This window comes from Podarcis gaigeae (genome assembly GCF_964106915.1).
Source record: "Podarcis gaigeae genome assembly, chromosome: 8".
Classification (NCBI taxonomy): Eukaryota; Metazoa; Chordata; class Lepidosauria; order Squamata; family Lacertidae; genus Podarcis; species Podarcis gaigeae.
The window spans coordinates 17,646,551-17,665,915 of NC_139684.1; the positions used below are offsets into that span (position 1 = coordinate 17,646,551).

Genomic DNA, 19,365 nt, shown 5'->3' on the forward strand with positions numbered 1-19,365 from the left:
ATTCTTTCCCAACTCTACTGCATAGAGAGTTTACAAACTTACTCAGCAGCTCCCTCCACAGACTTTTAGTGCTCCTTAAAAATGTGACTGTTGACCATTTTGAACACATTCTTTTACATCCACCCACCCTGTGAGTGAAGTGGAGAGATTTCTTTAAAATCTCCCCCTGGGAAAAACTAAATGCACCCCTCTCTTCTCTGGCTATGTACACACTATATGTTTAAACCACACGGCTTAAAAAGAAAACCCTGGGAACTGTAGTTTGTTGAAGGGGCTGGCAGTTATAGCTCCACAAGGGGTAAACTTCAGTTCCCAGGATTCGTGGAAGGAAGCCATGTGCTCTAAATGTATGGTGGGTATTCATATTCATTCTCTCAAAAGGGAGCCTTCCTTTGTTCCAGCAGTGGCGGCTCATAACCTCCTTTTTAATCAGGCATTTGCTGAACACAGTGCCTTTTTATCATGCAATATGAGACGAACAGTTCGCAGAAGAATAGGCCTGTTGTGTTTATTAAGACTAGTAACACATGACCCATGCAAATCTTGTTAAAAGATTTATCTGTCTGGCTTGCTTGAGCAAAGGTGGCAGGGGCGGGTGGGAGGGAGCGGCCATCTCCATATTTTTAGTTACCCTGTGTGCTGAGTTGCCTTGATATTATGAGCTCATAGTATTTCTGTTGGACTTGATTTCACATTATCTTTAAAACCTGACTCTCTAAGCATGTAAACCTCTTAGAGGGTATTAATGTGAGAAGGAGTAAGTGGGGCCTTTTCTCTCTGATCTTGCAAGCGCAACCACAGTCCTGTTTCCCCACCCCACCCCCCACCCCCATTGGTGCCTGGCACTTTGTACCAATTTGCAAACATTGCAAACACCATTTGTTTGCTCCTAGTCAAAGCTGTGTTTTAGTGCTTAGCTGTGGCCAGAATCTTGGTGACTCTGGGTGTCATTGTTTGGGAACACAGTCAGCCGTTCTTTCCCTGTCCCTCTCTCTCAGGGTTCTGTAGCTTCCATAGGTCAAGGGTCCTTTAGAACTCAGTGGTCTGAAAGGCGCAGGGTCCAGTATGATGCCACTGCTGCCATGGTTCGTTGAAGAGGAATGCTTGCTGGGGTCCATTGGCCATCAGTCCGAGAGCCAGTGTGTCATAGTGGTTAAGAGCACTGGACTCGTATTCTGGGGAACCGGGTTCGCGTCTCCGCTCCTCCACATGCAGCTGCTGGGTGACCTTGGGCTAGTCACACTTCTCTGAAATCTCTCAGCCCCACTCACCTCCCAGAGTGTTTGTTGTGGGGAAGGAAGTGAAAGGAGATAGTTAGCCACTTTGAGACGCCTTAGGGTAGTGATAAAGCGGGATATCAAATCCAAACCCTTCTTGTTTCCTTTGGACTGCTGAAGCAAAGCAGGCTCTACCTATTCTGCTCTTCTGTCAGGCTCCCTGCTTGCTGCTCACCTAGACCCTATGGGTTGGTTGGTTGGTTGGTTGCCTTGCTTTGCTCTTAGAGAGTATCTCAGCCAAGGCATTTGTTTTGGAGATGTTTTGTTTGCTTGTTTGTATCTCAGTCAGGGTTTTGGAGATGTGGACTAGGTCTCTGGGCTGACACTCCATTTCTTGTGTTTTAATTTTGTAGCTGGTCTTGTTATAATTCATCCATACAATGCACTGCCTGATGGAGTAGAACCGATATAAAAATGGGATATAAGTTTAGTTAAATAAGAATTGGCATGGCAGAATCGTGTGTTACTTTGCCCACTGTTTATGTGTCTGCTTATCTGTTGGGTAATCATCCTGTACTTTGGAGAAAAGCTGCTTGAAAAATGGTTTTAGGTGGGAAAATGTGGTTGGAGAATTCTGTCCAAGAGCTGATGTATCGTGCTTTTCTCACTTGCAATAATCCATTGGGGTGTGCATGCATGCAGGAGAACAGACATTAGCCAGAAATGTAAGTAATGGCATGGTAACTGGTGGTAGGGGTATTATAAATTGATGAAGTTGGAGAGATGGAGAGTGTTGGAAGAGAAGCAGAGGGGAAAGGCCAGTTTCAGTGTGTGCCTTCCTGGCTAGCAGTGTAAAAACAATTGCAGTTTGGGCTCTGAGGGGGCAAGCAGTTTCCAACACTTGGCTGGAGCTGGCATGACTGTAATGGTACAGGGAGCCCCTGTAACTTTGCAGATGACGGTGCTTTTTGTGTATGCGTTGGGCGATGCCAAAGCTTTAAAAGCTATTAAATGTGCTTGGAACATCTCAGTAAGTGGCAGAGCTGTGTAATAATTCCCCAAACTTTGGTGGCATCTGTTTCTGTGATTCAGGATGTTCCCTGCCTTGGTTAGGCTGGTGCCAGACCTCCCCCTTCCTCCCCCTTGCAATCTTGTTGACATAATCTCTTCCAGAATTCCTTGTTTCCCTTGATAAGTCATCCTTCAATTTTATTTTACTTTTCCGTTCAGTCTCCCTTCCTGGAACACTAATTCAAAAATCACTCAAAGAGCCGTACTCATGGGCCTGCGTTCAACACCTACGGCTACCAGAAATTGCAACAAAGACTCTTGGCGGCACCTTAGAGGTGAACAATTTGATTATGGCACAAACTCTTGTGGACTAGAGCCCACTTCCTCAGATGTTCCTCTATAGCAGGAGTGGGGAATGTGGCCTGGGTGTGAGTTACATGTGGCTCTCCAAACCTGTATGTCTGGTGCTCTGGCGTGTGGCAGGAAGATACCTAGTTAGTATACAAAGGTAAGAGTCTCATCCATATCCCCCCCCCTACTTTTGTCTGTGGCCTCACCCACCACAGCTATGTGGCCCGCCACTGGACTGTCAAATTGACCTCATCTGCTCCCTCCCTTCCTCAAGTTGGAAAGCCAGTCAGGCTCCATGGTGTGGTCAAGAAGGTGAAGTCAGTCCAACATGTCTTTTTATGTAAGCTGCTAGGGTTCCTACTTATCTCTGCTGGGTGAGAAAGTGTGTGTGTGTATGTCTGCTGTCCAGCCCAAGAAGAGATCTAGCTCGCTCGCTCCTTGTCACTGGGATTGCTGTGGGTGGTGTGTGTTGATGGTTCGTATAGACTTCTGGGATTCCCTGCATGTTGGAAAGCAGGATGAAGAATGCCAACAAAAATAAGTGGAATGCAGCTGAGCAGAGATCATAAGCGGCTACCTGCTGTTCACTTCCAGAAATGCTGGAGCTGAAGTACCTCTGGAAACTGAAATGCAAGATGTAGTGTTGGCTGACTGTGAAAGGAAAAGTGGCTATTAGGCAGGACAGCTAGATGAAGCCTCCATGTTGAGGCAGCAGTCCACATAACCACCATCATTATAATTTTTATTATTCTAACTTAAAAATATAACCAGATCCCGGGATAAGCAAGGGAATGAGGGCAGTACCTTTGTGCATGTTTGTGGCATCCTAGAAGCATCTTTCTGGCTACTGTTGATACTGCTTGGTGGACTAGATCTGTTGTCTCATCCATTAGGGCTGTTCTTATTAAACCACACTCATGATCCTGGACATCCTTCCCCATAGTCCTTGATAACGTGCAGATGCTCTCTAGTCTCTCTGTGGTTAAGGAAATGCACCTAGTTTGAGACACTTCTACCTGTTGTTTCTGCAAGCATTACAGGGATGAGATGGCATGGAAACAGATGCCATGTTCAAGTTCTTGTGGGTCACTGGCACACCTTAAGCCCTGATATCTGTGATGCACACTGGGATCCTGGGATTTCATTGTGCCAAGTATTGTTCTCATCTTGGACCTTGGACATGGACAGAGTCAACAGTACCTCAGTCCTCCTTCAATTAATATTCTGCTTCTAAGTTAAAATTAGCCACCTCATTGTTCCCACCACTTGGTCTTTGGAAATGAGTGTGGGAATGCTCCCAGGGACTTAAAATTAAGAGTTGTCAGCTGTAGGACCCAGGGTGAGATAGCTGTGGCTGTATTGCCAGAGCTATGTGGTAGCCATTCAGACCTCCTTGGACTTCCAGTTTCTTGTTGCCCATGCCATTGGCAATCCCACTGGGGATGTTGTCACTGCTTTTGCCTGCCCCCACTTCGTCTAATTGGAAAGTTGCATCCTGGGAGAAGGATCATGGGCAAGGCTCCTCCGTTTTGTTGTCTTGTCCCTTCCTCCCCTCACTTTGCCTTTGAAAACAAAATACTTTGGGGTGCTGTGGAGTAATATTCTCTTGACCACTTCTTTGTGTGAGTGATGGAGGTTCTTGCAGAATGTACAGAGGCCCAAACTTCCAGGAGGGCAGCAAGAGAAGAAAAGGAATGTTGAGTAAGATGGGGAAAGCTCTGGGACATCTCATGCGGGAACCCCATATTTTAGTAGAAACAGATCAGTTTCAGCATCCAAAGATACATCTGAGTGCTTTAAAAAAAATCTGCAAAACTCTCTTTACTTTGCATAGTTAATTCTGTAGCTTATTGCAATGTTTTCTTCTTGGTTTTTCCTTAGTTACTGGTTGGGCACAGATGTGGAATCTTCTCAGCCAGTGCAAATTGAAAATTTCCCAGTCTCCCCTGCTTCTGAACTTTCCCCACATTCTTTCAGTCCTATCAACATGGCTTTCGGGGCTACTTCTAAAATAAAATGTGAGTTTCTCATGAATCTGCATTCCACCAGTACAATTTTTTTATTTGGTCGTTTTCTGCAGGCTTGCAGAATTGCTGCTTACGTGCAGCCCTGCATGCACCTGATCTGCTGAGAACTTGCCCTGTGCTGAGTTTCTCATTTTCTTCCTATACATCTCAGATTCTTTTCGTTTAGCCTTGTCCCCCCCCCCCCAAAAGGGTTCCTGATCTATTTTGTGCTCTTTCTCCCATTCTCTCTCTTTCCGTATAACTTTTATTTCCTTCGCCGGCATGGGGGAAATGTTCCCTTGTCCGTGCTGTTTTCTCTCTTTTGTGAGAGGTTAGACTCTCTCCAGGAAACGCTCTGTGGGTGAGACGGTGACTTGATAGCAGAGGCAATTTAATCCTGCTCAACCTGCAGCGCTGTGATCAGCGCATTTTCCCATCCTTTGTCAGGTGATGGCGGAAGCAGCTGTGCTGACGGTTGTTTTGTGCAGTGTGAAAGGGAGCCTGCCAGTGAGAGAGAAATTGCTGCAAAACCGAAGCTATTGAGCTTGCCAAACCCCACAAAGATTTCCCCCCCCCCCAGTGTATTTACTTCTCCTGTCCTAATCTGAGCTTTAAACATCTGTGTAAACATCTGTGTGTTTGGCAGTATACGTGATGTATTAGCACAGTTTACTTTAGAGGACTCCCCCCACCCAACCCAATACACCCACCCACACATATCAATGTTTAGTTTTATGGGTTCCATATCATTCAGGTGCAATTATGTATAAAACAGAAAGTCGTGCTTAACCCATTGCAACATCTGTGAAAGAGGAATAATGTTAAGCTAGCAGATTAGTGCTGGGTGCGTGATAAGTTTCAGTGAACAGCATGCCTGGCCCCATCAGGGCTTCCGAATGCACAGAAGCTTGCACAATATAAACTCATTATTATGTTGTCTGGAAGTACTTCTGCACGATAGCATACTGTCAGATCTCCACAGTTCCTTTGCTGGAGATGTAAAGTCAGTGAAGTGCTATCTCAAGTGACTGAATTTAGTAGGCATGTAGGAGGCTGCCTTATATTGAGTTGGGCCATTGGTTCTCCTAGCTCTAGGTATTGTCAACTCTGACTGGCAGCAGCTCTCCAGCGTTTCAGGTAGAATGCATTCCCAGACTTACTTGGAGATGTTGGGAATTAAACCAGGGAATCTCCTTTATGCAAAACAGAAGCTCCAACACTGAGCTTTGGCTTGTCCCAATCTAGTTTGTTCACAGTGTGCAAGTTTCTGAGCTTCATAGCATTCTTCATTAGGCCTTTCATCTGCTTTCTGTCTCCAGTGCTCTGGGATCAACACGATATCTAAAATATGTTCTTCTTCAGCTGAACAATTTTTGGTATGGTAGTGTAGCAGTCATTCCCCTGATCTGTGAGAATTTCCTCCAGGCATCCAGGCACAGCAGCTTTCCAAAAATGGATGGTTCTTTTTACTGTTTTTTTTTTTTTATTAAAAAAAACTTGTCATAAAATATTTGCATAAGTATCTTGTGCAGGTGAGCGTACTAAACTTTGTAGGCTGGCATATAAGGCTGGCATACTTGAGTGTTCATTTGCATTAGAACACATACATGCACACAACACTCTTTTGCTCCTTGTCATTTTGTTGAGAACTTGTACAAATTAGAGTGGTGTGGGTGTGTGTAAGGGAAACTAAGAATTGAGAACAGTGTGTACTGACATTCTAGATCTACTGAGGAACTTGAAAGATGATTGATTTTTATTTGTTTGTTTTTGCTCTTTGCTCCAGTTTATTATTAAGGAGGTGATTGCTTGGATGTTCTTCCTTAGCCTTGTCGCGCAACTGAGGCCTTGTCCCTTTTCTCTACGCTGCTCCATTTTGTGGAGAATTAAAAATAGCTGCATTGTTTCTTGATACTATCATTGTCATCCTCCTGGCTCTGATTTTTTTTTTTAATCCACCTCTGTGATAAGCCTGGGAAATGTGGACCCCCCCCCCCCCGTGGGGACAGGAAGATGTAAAAATTCCAGAAATTGTGAAGTCATGGGGGGTGGGGGAGAGGGTGAAGTCATTGCAGGGGCAGGTGGTGGAATTGTTGTTTTTTCCTGGAATAAAATGATTTGGGGATGGGTGGGGGGAAAATACAGTACTTTTTCTATTTGGGGGCCCGTCACATATTGAAAGTCACTAATTTTGCCATAAGGCAGTGTTTTTCAACCTTTTTTGGGCAAAGGCACACTTGTTTCATGAAAAAAATCACGAGGCACACCACCATTAGAAAATGTTAAAAAATTTAACTGTGCCTATATTGACTATATATAAAGTAATTCTCTTGAATAGGAATCAAATAAACACAAAGAAAGTATTTTATAATTACTTTATTATGAAATAGTAAGTAAACAGAAATATGAAAAATTATAAAATACTTTATTTTTAAATCTTTCGAATTTTTCAATTTTTCCCACGGCACACCAGGCAACATCTCATGGCACACTAGTGTGCCGCGGAACAGTGATTGAAAAACACTGCCATAAGGTTATAATCTTTTGGTATATAAGAAGTACCATTTATTCAGACTTGCCAAGGATTGAACTGGGAACCTTTTTAATACTAAGCAAGCCCCTTCCCTAATATAGTTCTAAGAATGGTTATTCTTCAGCTTCGCCTGCAGAAACCTTGGGTTTGAGGGGGTAGGGAGCACCTGTACCTTTCTGCATTCTCTAGCTCCGGCTAATCTTTTTACTCTGCCCCAGTTCTGTATCTGTGTCAGCTTTCAGAACTATTCAGCATAACCTAGTTGCTGTGCCAGAGGCATACACCCCTCCCTACACACCCATAATTCATTTCTTTTACATGCTGACTCATCATGCATGATGGCAAGCCCCGCCCACATAGCCAGTGTGGAGCTGCAGTGCATTGTGGGTGTGAAGCTTTCCCATATCCCTCCACGCCTGCTCATGGAAGGAATGGATGTCAGCTCATGAATTACATAAGCCATCACTGAACGTATCAAAGAGTTAGGGCATGTGTGGGGTGGTGGGAGGGTCGGTAAACCTGACTGTTTAGAAGGGAGCGGCATTTCCGTTGTGTGTGTGGTTTTTTTTAAAAATGACTCAATAGTGAAGCATTGTGTGTGTTTTGAGGGTGGCTTTTGAGATTGAAAGTGGCCTGCATGCACTTTTCTTCCTCTCTTGCCAGTGCTTATCCCCATCCTGCTTAGAGACCCTAAAAGTAAGCGCAGAACCTTATCTCTATTGTAAGCAGTGTAATCTTAAAAGAGTTGTTATGGGAATAGATGATTAAAGAGAGGAAAAATACAGGCAAGACAAACCAGCCAAACTTGCTCCTTTGCGGGAGGTGACTTACAATCAGTAGTTGTTGTCTGCTTGCAGTTTGGATCTCAGGAGTTGTTTAGGCCTATAGACATGGGTTTTACAAATATCTTTTAAATAACAACAATAATAAAAGCTTTGGCTGTTTGCTGCAGGGCTCCGGCCAGAGTTTCCTGGGTGAGGTTCTTAACGTTCTGGAGAATAAGACTCCTTGGTTCTTTGTTTGACATCCTAATGTAACCTGCTTGGAAAAATTGCCTAGAGCTGTAGGTGGCCCTTTCACAATTTAATGTGGAAAAATGGGGGTCTGTCACTAAGTCACTATTGCAGTGGAAGCATCCTGTTGTTGTAGCTGGTTTTGGACATTGTCTTGCCTTAGCTTAGTTGTAGGTGACAAGGTGCTTCAGGAAATGGAACAAACACACACACACAGCAGTTTGACAGAGGCTAATTACATGTTGGTTGCACTTAGCCATGAGCTGTCTATTCCACTTAGGTTCAGTGAGTTCTAAATGTTGCCTCCTGCTCTTGACAAAAAGTTGCATGTTGGGCACATCTGATAATTTGAGCTGTCCTCTGTGCTGTGGAGAGGCAAGAGACAAGGTTGTCTCCATCCCTTGCAGAGTTGCTAGGTCTCCGTTGCAGGTACAGAGGTGGCTAAGTGTGTTCGATGCTTCTTTGATACCACCCTTGGAAAGGAAGGCTTTCTTGTTGCTTTGGTGCAGCTTTGGGGTTAAGGGAGCTTGATCACCCCATCTCTGACAATGCATGGTTGGAGAGCAAGGGTGCAAGAGCCTAAATCAGATTCTAGCACAGGAGTGGGAAATATTTGGCTCATGAACCAAACGTTGCCCACCAGGCCTCCTCATTTGGCCCATGACGCCATTTTTCTGAAGCTACAATCATCTTTTCCACAGAGACATGGCTGCAGAATGCATGGTTGGTCCTGCATGGGGAATTCAGTCTTGTTTGGCCAGTATCTTTGCCCACCCCATCAGATGATTGATAGGTAGGTGGTCTTGCACATCTGCCAGAATTGGCCCACTGGGATGGGGGAAGATACAGATGTGGCCTACCAGGCTGAAAGCCCCCCCCCCCCCGCTCTAGCAGGACCAAGAGAGAGGACTCAGGGTATTGTTATTCAGATGAGGGCTAGCTCACTTCTTACTGAATTCCATGGAGAAAAATATTTTATTTCTGTTCTACTTTTCTGATGTGATGAAGACTAGGGGTGGTGCACAAGGGGTTCCCAGGCTGTCTCCTGTCCAGGCACTGACCTGCTCAACTTCAGAAATCTTGCATCATGAGTACCATGCTTGGGTCAGAATGAGATGCAGCAAAGGACACAATGGAGAGGGTGCCAAACCAGCTTCTTGCTCCAGACATGGGGGTCACCGGGAGCAGGAGTTCCTGCTGTGCCCTGGTGTTCTTTCCAGGCATTTTGCTGGTTTAATTAATAAAGGTTGGGACTAATCCTGATTATACTGTTGAGCAGTGCCATCTGCTCTGTGGGGATGGGTTAGAGGAGGGAGAAGAGCCGGGGTGGTGGAAATGAACACAGTGGCTCACAAGCAGCACCTCCTTGGAGGGGCATATTCTCTAATAATAATAATAATAATAATAATAATAATAATAATAATAATAATTTTTTATTTATACCCCGCCCTCCCCAGCCAAGGCCGGGCTCAGAACGGCTTACAAGCAATAATAAAAACAAGATGAATGATTACAAACTTAAAAACAAAAATAAAACAAAACAATTAAAATAATGGAACATTACAATATTAAAATGTAGCCTCATCGCAGGAGGAGAAGGAAAAGAAGGGGAAAAAAGAGAGGGGGGGGAGGGAGGGAATCAAACTGGCTCCAAGCCAAAGGCCAGGCGGAACAACTCTGTCTTACAGGCCCTGCGGAAAGAAATCAGATCCTGCAGGGCCCTGGTCTCATGAGGCAGAGCGTTCCACCAGGCCGGAGCCAGAGTTGAAAAGGCCCTGGCTCTGGTCGAAGCCAATCTAACTTCCTTAGGGCCCAGGACCACAGGGTGTTGTTATTTATGGACCTTGAGGCTCTCCGTGGGGCATACCAGGAGAGGCGGTCCCGGAGGTACGAGGGTCCTAGGCCGTGAAGGGCTTTAAAGGTCAAAAGCAGCACCTTAAATCTGACCCTGTACTCCACCGGGAGCCAGTGCAGCTTGAAAAGCACTGGGTGAATATGCTCCCATGGCAGAGACCCTGTGAGGAGCCTCGCTGCAGCATTCTGTACCCGCTGGAGTTTCTGGGACAGCTTCAAGGGCAGCCCCGCGTAGAGCGAATTACAGTAGTCAAGCCTGGAGATGACCGTTGCATGGATCACTGTGGCCAAGTCAGGGCGGGAAAGGTAAGGGACCAACTGCTTGATGCTGCGAAGGTGGAAAAATGTCGCCTTGGCTGTTGCTGTAACCTGCGCCTCCATGGAAAGGGAGGCGTCAAGGATTACACCCAAACTCTTAACGGAAGGCAATGGCACTAATTGGGCCCCCGCAAGAGAAGGGAGTTGGTCCCTCATCCCCATGCCATCCCGACCTAGCCATAGGACCTCTGTCTTCGAAGGATTTAGTTTCAATCGGCTCCCACGAAACCATCCAGCCACAGCTTCCAAGCATCTGGTCAATGTGTTTGGGGCCGAGTCAGTGTGGCCATCCATCAGCAGATAGAGCTGAGTGTCATCAGCATATTGGTGACAGCCCAGCCCAAAGCTCCGGATAATCTGGGCAAGGGGGCGCATAAAGATGTTAAAAAGCATCGGGGAGAGAATTGCGCCCTGCGGCACTCCACACACCAAGGAGTGGCGCGACGACATTTCCCTCCCTAGTGCCACCCTTTGTCCCCGACCAGAGATAAAAGAGCACAACCAGTTACGGGCTATGCCCTGTATCCCCACGTCTGCGAGGCGGTGGTCCAGAAGATCATGATCGACCATGTCAAAGGCTGCTGACAAATCTAAAAGGATCAGCAGTCCTGACCCGCCTCGATCCAGTTGGCTATGGAGATCGTCTGTTAAGGCAACCAGAGCCGTCTCCGTCCCAAAACCAGGACGGAAACCGGACTGAAATGGATCTAATGCCGATGTTTCCTCCAGAAACCTACCAAGCTGCTCAGCAACCGCTCTCTCAATTACCTTACCCAGGTATGGAAGATTTGAAACTGGGCGGTAATTGGATAGTCTAAGGGATCTAATGAAGTTTTTTTTAAGAGTGGACACACCACTGCCTCCTTCAGTTCCCCTGGGAATGTCCCTGTGTCAAGGGACAAATTGATAATTTCAACCAGAGGGGTCCACGCATCTGGACACTCCCTAATCAGCCAAGACGGGCATGGATCAAGGAGGCAGGTGGTGGGCCTACTAACTTGGAGGAATCTATCCACATCAGTAGGGAGTATCCGATCGAAATGGTCCAACACTGGACCTGAAGTCATTCGAGGGGCCTCCAGTTCAGTCACTGTATCTAAATTGGCAGGGAGGTCACGGCGGAGCAATAGGACTTTATCCGCAAAAAAAAACTCGCGAATGCCTCACAGCTGTGGGTCGAATTTGTGCTTAAATTTGATTGTCCTCCTAAGGACGTTATTGACCTAATTATTCTAAATACAGGCACTCTTACTGCTGGGTGAGGGAAAGGGGCTGTCTGTTAGATATTTACCTAAGGAGTGGGAAGAAGCGGATTCAGAAAGGCATCCAATCTAGCCACATCCCCAATTAGTCACTGCTGTTTGCATGCCTTGTTAGAGTTCTTTGATGAGGATTTAACCAGCAGAAAGGAGCTGCTCCCTCGAGAGCTCCATGAACTGGTGTCTTGTAGCCACTGCTCTAGAGCTTTTGTAACATGTCTCATCACAAGATCCTTGTGTGCTTCCTCTCTGTCTCTCGTGATGCCGGTCCCCGCATTCTTAACATTGACCATGCCCTGTGTTCCTAGTTCCTTTCCTCTAGTGCAAGGCAGCTTGCCGCTTTCCCAGTCATTTTTGGTGTTCTGGCCATTGTCTTCTGTCCTTTGGTCAGCACACAGTTTTGTGGGGATGACACTTTGAAGATAGTATGGCAGGTGCTAAGCCAGAGTCATCTCCTTGCAAGGGCTGCCAACAAGTTCCATTGTAACACCCTCCGCTCCTCCTGCCATGATTGCTGGCCCTTCTTGCCTCTGAGCTTGTAATGGAGAGGCCAGTTATTGCTCCTTTGGAGAATAGATTTGTCCCTGGGCCTCAGAATAACAGGAATCAGTATTCATACTCCTCCCATGAGAAGAGAGAGATCTGTGTCTCCTTAGAAAGCTAAAATGATCACTCTGTGTGTTTGTGTGGAGGTCTGTATCAGCAGCTAAAGACCAATTTCCCCTTTTACAACATAAAATTTACACCCTATCATTCTTCTCCCTCTAAGTTGTCCACAGACTTGATGCTTGTATTACTTTTTGGCAGAGAAGCACTCTTGCTTCATCAACAAGGAGCTCGGTGGCTTTTGGTCTCTCTCTCTCTCTCTCTCTCTCTCTCTCTCTCCCTCCCTCCCTCCCTCCCTCCCTCCCTCCCTCCCTCCCTCCCCCCCCCGCCATCTCTATGGGGGGAAATGCAAACTGTATATGGCAAAGGAGCAATGTCATTTTAGTGCATTTTAGTTTCCATCTCTCCTTCTCTTGGGTACTCTTTCCTTTACTTACCACTAGAGCACCTAACCATCTAGCTCAGGCATAGGCAACCTTCGGCCCTCCAGATGTTTTGGACTATAATTCCCATCATCCCTGACTACTGGTCCTGCTAGCTAGGGATCATGGGAGTTGTAGGCCAAAACATCTGGAGGGCCAAAGGTTGCCTATGCCTGATCTAGCTGTTTGACTTGGTACTCAGTGCACAGGTACAACCAATCTAGGGTCTGTGGTAAAGTGCTGGGGAAACTGTGATGTTTTGCTCACACCACACCCCTAAAAACGTAGCAGAATGAGAATGTGCATAAGTTGAAAGCAAAATATTTGCATCCAAATCTTCACTGCTGCTTTTTTTGCCTATACTTGCCCTTGGGAATTTGAGCTTGTGGATAAGAATAACCATGGACAGATGGGTTTGATCAATCTTGAGAGGTTATTTGAACGAGAGCCTTAATGCCTAGAGAGTGTTCTTGCTATGGTCTCCAGCCTCTCAACCAGCACAGGCGCAAGTTAATTATGGAGAGCCACCCTGAAAAATGCTGTGTGAATTGAAGTGTTACATTCACATTTGAATATATTGGTATATCACTCTGGTAAATTATGCAAACTAGGCAGTCACTAAGCTGCAGCTGGTAGATAAGTAATGTGTGTACAAATTTTGGTACCAAATGTGATTGGTACCAAAGGTTTTCCAGATCACATAATATCTTTATTGCTATATGCATGAGAGTCCCCCTTGTAAATTGTCAAAGGAAATGATTGCAGATGCTTGAGGAGCGGGAAAAGAGCTGAGAACCTCTGTCTTCCTGGAATGTTTCCCTCATTCAGGAAAAAGAGAGAAACTGAAGCCTCATCCCTCAGGTTATAACAGCGAAGTCAGTTTGTCTCTTTGGATGTTGTCATGGTCTGGAGAAGACATCAGTGGGGAGATGTAAGAATTCCTGGTGTCTTTCTCTCTTTTAAAATGTTATGGTCTAAGAGGAAAGATTTCAGGTGCACAGAGCTGGAACATTCCTTCCCTCATTTCTTGATAGGTGTGTAAGCATTCTAAACGAACTTTAGCATTGCAGGGGGTTAGACTAGATGACCCTTGGGTCCCTGGCAACCGTACGATTCTGTGACCTAGCCTTTTGAAAAATTCTGCATTTCTTAAAAGGTTCAGGGCTTTTAAGCATTAGATGTGGATATGGTTTTATGGAAAGTGTACAAACATGAACAAATGGCGATAAGTAATATTCTCCAAGGTGAGAAATCTTACTATGGCCCATGTACCTAGCCAGTCTCATCTGATAAGATGTGTTTAGTCAGCACATGATAATAGACAGTGGGGGGCTATAGTGGAGAGAATTTATGGGCAAAGCTTTCCAAAGCTTCACAGTGGTAAAACTTTGTAGTTTTGCACATCTGGGCAACAACCCTGGCACCTCTGAGCTGGCAGGCTGTAAAACGTGGGTTAAAGTCTGGGTCAGAACTCCAGGCTTGTACCCAAAGCAGCACTAAGCCTTTCCTTCCATGGAACTTTCCCTTACACAATGGAACTTTCCTCCCCCTTACACCCTTTAAATCTGTTCTGCATCCCCCCCCCCCTTCTGGAGAAGAATTGGGGAGGAGATGTGGGGGGAGTTTCATTGTTCAAGGGTAAATCATTGCACTAATGGCACGAGGTCGTGGGATACTTCACTTAATCTGGCTGTCACCTGTTCCTGGTGTGGGACGCAAACTTTTGGCTGGAAAAATACGAAGCTACTGCCAGTGCCAACTCCACTCCCCAACTTCATAGTCTTAATACAGTGGTACCTCAGGTTACATACGCTTCAAGGTTACATATGCTTCAGGTTACAGACTCCGCTAACCCAGAAATAGTACCTCGGGTTAAGAACTTTGCTTCAGGATGAGAACCGAAATCGTGCTCTGGCGTCGCGGCGGCAGCAGGAGGCCCCATTAGCTAAAGTGGTGCTTCAGGTTAAGAACAGTTTTGGGTTAAGAACGGACCTCCAGAACAAATTACAGTACTTAACCCGTGGTACCACTGTATTTCAGGAACAAGACTTGCTGCACTCCCTGCTCCACACAAGCTCACTTGCTATTGGTACTTTTTGACACACACCCAACTTACTTCTCTTATTTTTTTTGTATGTGGCCCTTTTCTCAAAGGAACTGGGGGTGGCGGTATGCATGAGGCTTTTCACACCAACCCCCGCAGTCCTGTATGTTGATTACATAACTACGTCTGCTACATGGATGGTACATGAGGGAAGCAGGCAACTATTTCTGTGATGTCAGCTGCTCTTCCTTTTTCCTCCAGCAGACACCAATTGCCGCCAGCTCCCCAGGCGGGAACATGCCAGTTCCCACTAGCCTTTTCCCACGTGACTGTATAGCTGCACACACACTTTAGAGGGAGGCTCATCGCGCAGCAACAGAGCTCAAACCTTGCATGCAGAAGCTTCCCAGCTTCAGTCTCCATTAAGGCCTGGGAAAGACTCATCTGACATCTTGGAGAGCTGCTGCCATTTGGCGTAGGTTGAAGCTTGCTGGACTGATGGTCTAAGGCAACTTCAGCTGTAAATCCGCTCTGTATTGAGAACCATGAAGATTGAAATCTTGCTTTATTTTTAGGGCAAAGACCATAGCTCAGCAGTAGAGCATGTATCATATACAGAAAGTCCCACATTCACTCTTCTCATTAATAGGATCAGGTGAAGGGAAAAGCCTGCCCCCCTGTCTCTGATACTTTGGAAGGCTGCTGCCAGTCAGAGTACACAATGCTGGGCAATTTTTTTTAAAAAAAATGGCCTATGAAGCTGCCTATTTCCTCCAATTCAGGAAGGCTGGAGTTTGGGGTTTTTGCTTCAGCAGTGAAGTAGCTCAGACTAGGATCTTGTAGAGGAAATCGAGGCTCCATCCCTTCCTGGTTTTCAACCAGATCCTGATCTGGGCTGTGTGCTTCCATTCACTTCCCTTTCCACACTGTGTGCAGCTAGCTGGACACTTTGGTGGCCCTGAAGCTTCTGCTTGACTCACCATCTTATTGGGTCCTGTGGCTCTGGAGGAGATGGGGAGTAGGAAGTCTGAGTGCCAGCCAAAAACCCAAGCAGCTGGTATAGTCACCTTCAGTCCTAGTGCGAGGCTGTTTGGACCCAGCAGTTCTTCAGAATTTCTGAGGTTTAGATATCTGCTGGAGGGTCCAGTCCTCCCTCCCTCCGCTGAGGAGATTTCAAGTTCAAGGGCTGGGCGGGAATACGGACACTTTGCATTTATATACAGTGGTACCTCAGGTTACATACGTTTCAGGTTACATACGCTTCAGGTTACAGACTCTGCTAACCCAGAAATATTACCTCAGGTTAAGAACTTTGCTTCAGGATGAGAACAGAAATTGTGTTCCGGCGGCGCGACAGCAGCGGGAGGCCCCATTAGCTAAAGTGGTGCTTCAGGCTAAGAACAGTTTCAGGTTAAGAATGGACCTCTGGAATGAATTAAGTACTTAACCCGAGGTACCACTGTACTGCTTTAGAGCATTCAGGGTGCTTGCAGTGCTCAATACAGCAGGCTAATATGAACACCCTCCTGTTGTAGATCCTGGGAGAGCCGTCTGACCACCTAGCTCGTGAGGGAGGGGATATGTGAAAGGATTGTTGGGGACATAGTCCCTTAGCCACCACATAAGTTACATTTTGTAAAATGCTGTCTTCTGCTAGAATCTAGCACGCCTCTCACAGAATCATTAAGCAGGAGTGGTAGTAGTTTATTAGGGCTAGATGGCTGCTGGAAAAAGCCATTGTCTGTGAAGACTCTCATTTTAAAAGCCAGTGTATCTTTACTATGTGCACTGGCACATAACGTTAAGAGACTGTAACTCTCCAGCCTTCGCTCAAGTGTGCTGATGGATTCCTTAACTGGTGCAAAATTCTGTTCAGTCATAAGGCTTTCTAGGGCAGCAGCTGCTGGCAGTTTTAGCCCAGCTTCAGCTTTTCTGTTGGCTGTTACACAGAAAAGCCCCCCCCCCCCCCCCGTGTCATACACAACCTGTCAGTCCAGATTGGCGGCCTGGAGATTGACAGGGAAGCAGTCGTCAGGTAAAAGGCTTAGCTTCAAACCGTGAGAACAAGAGGCTTTAACAATATGTGGCAGTGCTCCCTTATTACAGCCCTTCCCTTGACTTGAAGACGGGCAATTTTATGTAGCAGGTTATGAACAGAGGCTGTTTTTCTCTCTGGGAAGGCTGAGTTGCAAAGTCTTCTTCCTCTTCACTCAGCTATCATTCATAGACGATGGCAGTCTTGTGTGCAGGAAAGAAAAGTGTGGCTTATTGGAGAGGTGTGAGCCTGGATATCATTGTTGTCTGTAGATTCCACGGCTGTGTCAATATGTATTCTGCAATTTGCTCCACCCAAGCTCAAAAATATTTTCTCTGTTAATTATGTACCCCTCTTTTTTCTCTTTAAAGTAAATTTTGTCATTAGGGTGCACTGCAATGCTTGTTTGGTCCAACGACCCACCACACTCGGATCTCAGAGTACATTAATATATGGTGCTCAATTCAAGGTGCTGGTTTTGACCTAAAAAGCCTTATGTGGCTCAGAACCCCAGTAGCTCAAGGGCCACCGCTTCCTAAATGCATCAGCCAGGACCGTGTGCTTGTCATCTGAAGCCATGTGTTTCCTTTAAGGGAGGTGCAGAAGGTGGTGGCACGAGAACAAACTTTTCATTGGTGGCTTCCCCACTTGCAGAATGCTATACCCAGGGAGGCACATCTGGCACCATCACTATTTTTAGGTGCCAGGTACAAGTGTTGTTTCTTACCCAAGCTTTCAACCCTAAATTTGGAGCACATCAGATATTTCCAGTGGGTGGGATGTGTTCGGCTTACCTTTTGCACACGTCTGGATGTGTTTTTAAGTTTTTGTTTTGGATTTATACTGGGTTTAGCTTTTATAATATTTTATAACTTGCCTTGAGTCACTTTCTTTGTGGGGGAATTAATAAGTGCAATAAATAAACAAATCCTTCTTTCTCAAAATGACATTTTTATATTTGTGAAGGAACTGTTGTCACGACAGGCTGGATGTGCGTGGGTGAAGGACCTCATGATTGCAGGAGATTGGGAGCTGTGGGGGACAAGACAACACATTCTACATCACGTTTGCTTGTCCCATAGCTCTCAGAACAGCCTCCGCCACAACAATCAAACATGCTGCTATCTGTGTAGCCCCGCTCTTTCATTGGCATAATGTTCTCATGAATGTTCTCCCCCCCCTCTCAAATTTTCTTATTGATTTTCAAGTTTGTAAGAAACATAAACTAAAAAGAAAAAACATTACAATATAAAAAACAAAACAAAAAACATACATTTATCCTAACTATTATAATCCCACTTTTGTTACCATTGTTAAATGACTTCCTCAAATCCCTTTAGCTGAGTTTCCATATGACTCATTGTAGCAGTTTTCCAATACTAATTTCAGTAAAAACAAAAAAAAAATCCTTCCAGTAGCACCTTAAAGACCAACTAAGTTAGTTCTTGGTATGAGCTTTCGTGTGCATGCACACTTCTTCAGATACGCTTCTTCAGTGTATCTGAAGAAGTGTGCATGCACACGAAAGCTCATACCAAGAACTAACTTAGTTGGTCTTTAAGGTGCTACTGGAAGGAATTTTGTTTTGTTTTGACTATGGCAGACCAACACGGCTACCTATCTGTAATTTCAGTAAAATTAACTTAATCAATTAACATCTTTCTTTCTTATCATATTCACTTCTATCCATAGTGTTATGCAATTTAAAAATTTAACTCCTAAGCCAATTTGGTACTCGCAAATAGTACTACTTATATTATCTTAGAATATTTAACTAAATAATCCTTAAATTTCTTCCATTCTTTTTGGTGGTACTCCTCTTTCTGTTCATTGGCCAGCTCCACAAAGTCTATCATCTTCATCTGCCAATGTTGCCATGAATGTTCTGGGACACTTTAGTCATGTTTGATGGAACTGGCTGTACATAAGTGTGTGAGAGCGCTGGGAAGTCTTGAGAGGAGCCATGCTTTGTGTGTAGAGAAGAAAGCACGGCGTTAGAGCATAATAGGGGCTGTTGTTTGAATGTCCTGCTGTGTGGCCTGAAAGAACTTTAACACTGATATTTCCTTCCCCTAAATGTCTAATCTTTCCCTAGAAAGAAGTTGAGATAGTTGTTGAAGAGTTCCGATGGCTAACATTTTCTTTTCCCCCTCCTTTTCAAAGAGCCTTTTTAAAACGCTGGGGTTGTTGGAGTGGTCGAATTTTTCCTGGAATTGAGTGAGAAATTCAGAAGACTGAAGCCCAGGCTCACTGTCTACCTTTCACGGAGGCCCAGCCGTGAGAGGACAGAAGAAGGCACCTGGCGAATCATGACAGCGGACAAAGAGAAGGACAAAGAGAAAGACAAGGATCGGGACCGGGACAGAGACCGAGAGCGGGACAAGCGGGAGAAGGCACGGGAGAGCGAGAACTCGCGGCCCCGTCGGAGCTGCACCCTGGAAGGCGGAGCCAAGAATTACGCGGAGAGCGACCACAGTGAGGACGAGGACAATGACAACAACAGTGCCACCACAGAGGAGTCCACAAAGAAGAACAAGAAGAAACCCCCCAAGAAGAAATCTCGCTATGAGAGAACGGACAACGGAGAAATCACCTCTTTCATCACGGAGGATGATGTGGTCTACAGACCTGGAGGTAAGAGTGAGATCCTACTCTGGAATCTGAACCACATGGTGTGTTTGTGTTGTCCAGCCTAG

At 45.6% G+C, this 19,365-nt stretch overlaps 1 protein-coding gene across 28 annotated transcripts in view; it reads left to right on the plus strand.

The window, feature by feature from the left end:
• Positions 1–19,365, plus strand: part of RERE (arginine-glutamic acid dipeptide repeats) — a 341,620-nt gene that overhangs the window by 95,961 nt on the left and 226,294 nt on the right. For all 28 annotated transcript variants that reach the window (XM_083752394.1, XM_083752406.1, XM_083752407.1 and 25 more), the window contains one exon: positions 18,833–19,303. In XM_083752394.1, the coding sequence (XP_083608520.1) occupies positions 18,979–19,303 (325 nt within the window). In that variant the 5' untranslated portion in view covers positions 18,833–18,978. The remainder of the gene's footprint in view (positions 1–18,832; positions 19,304–19,365) is intronic.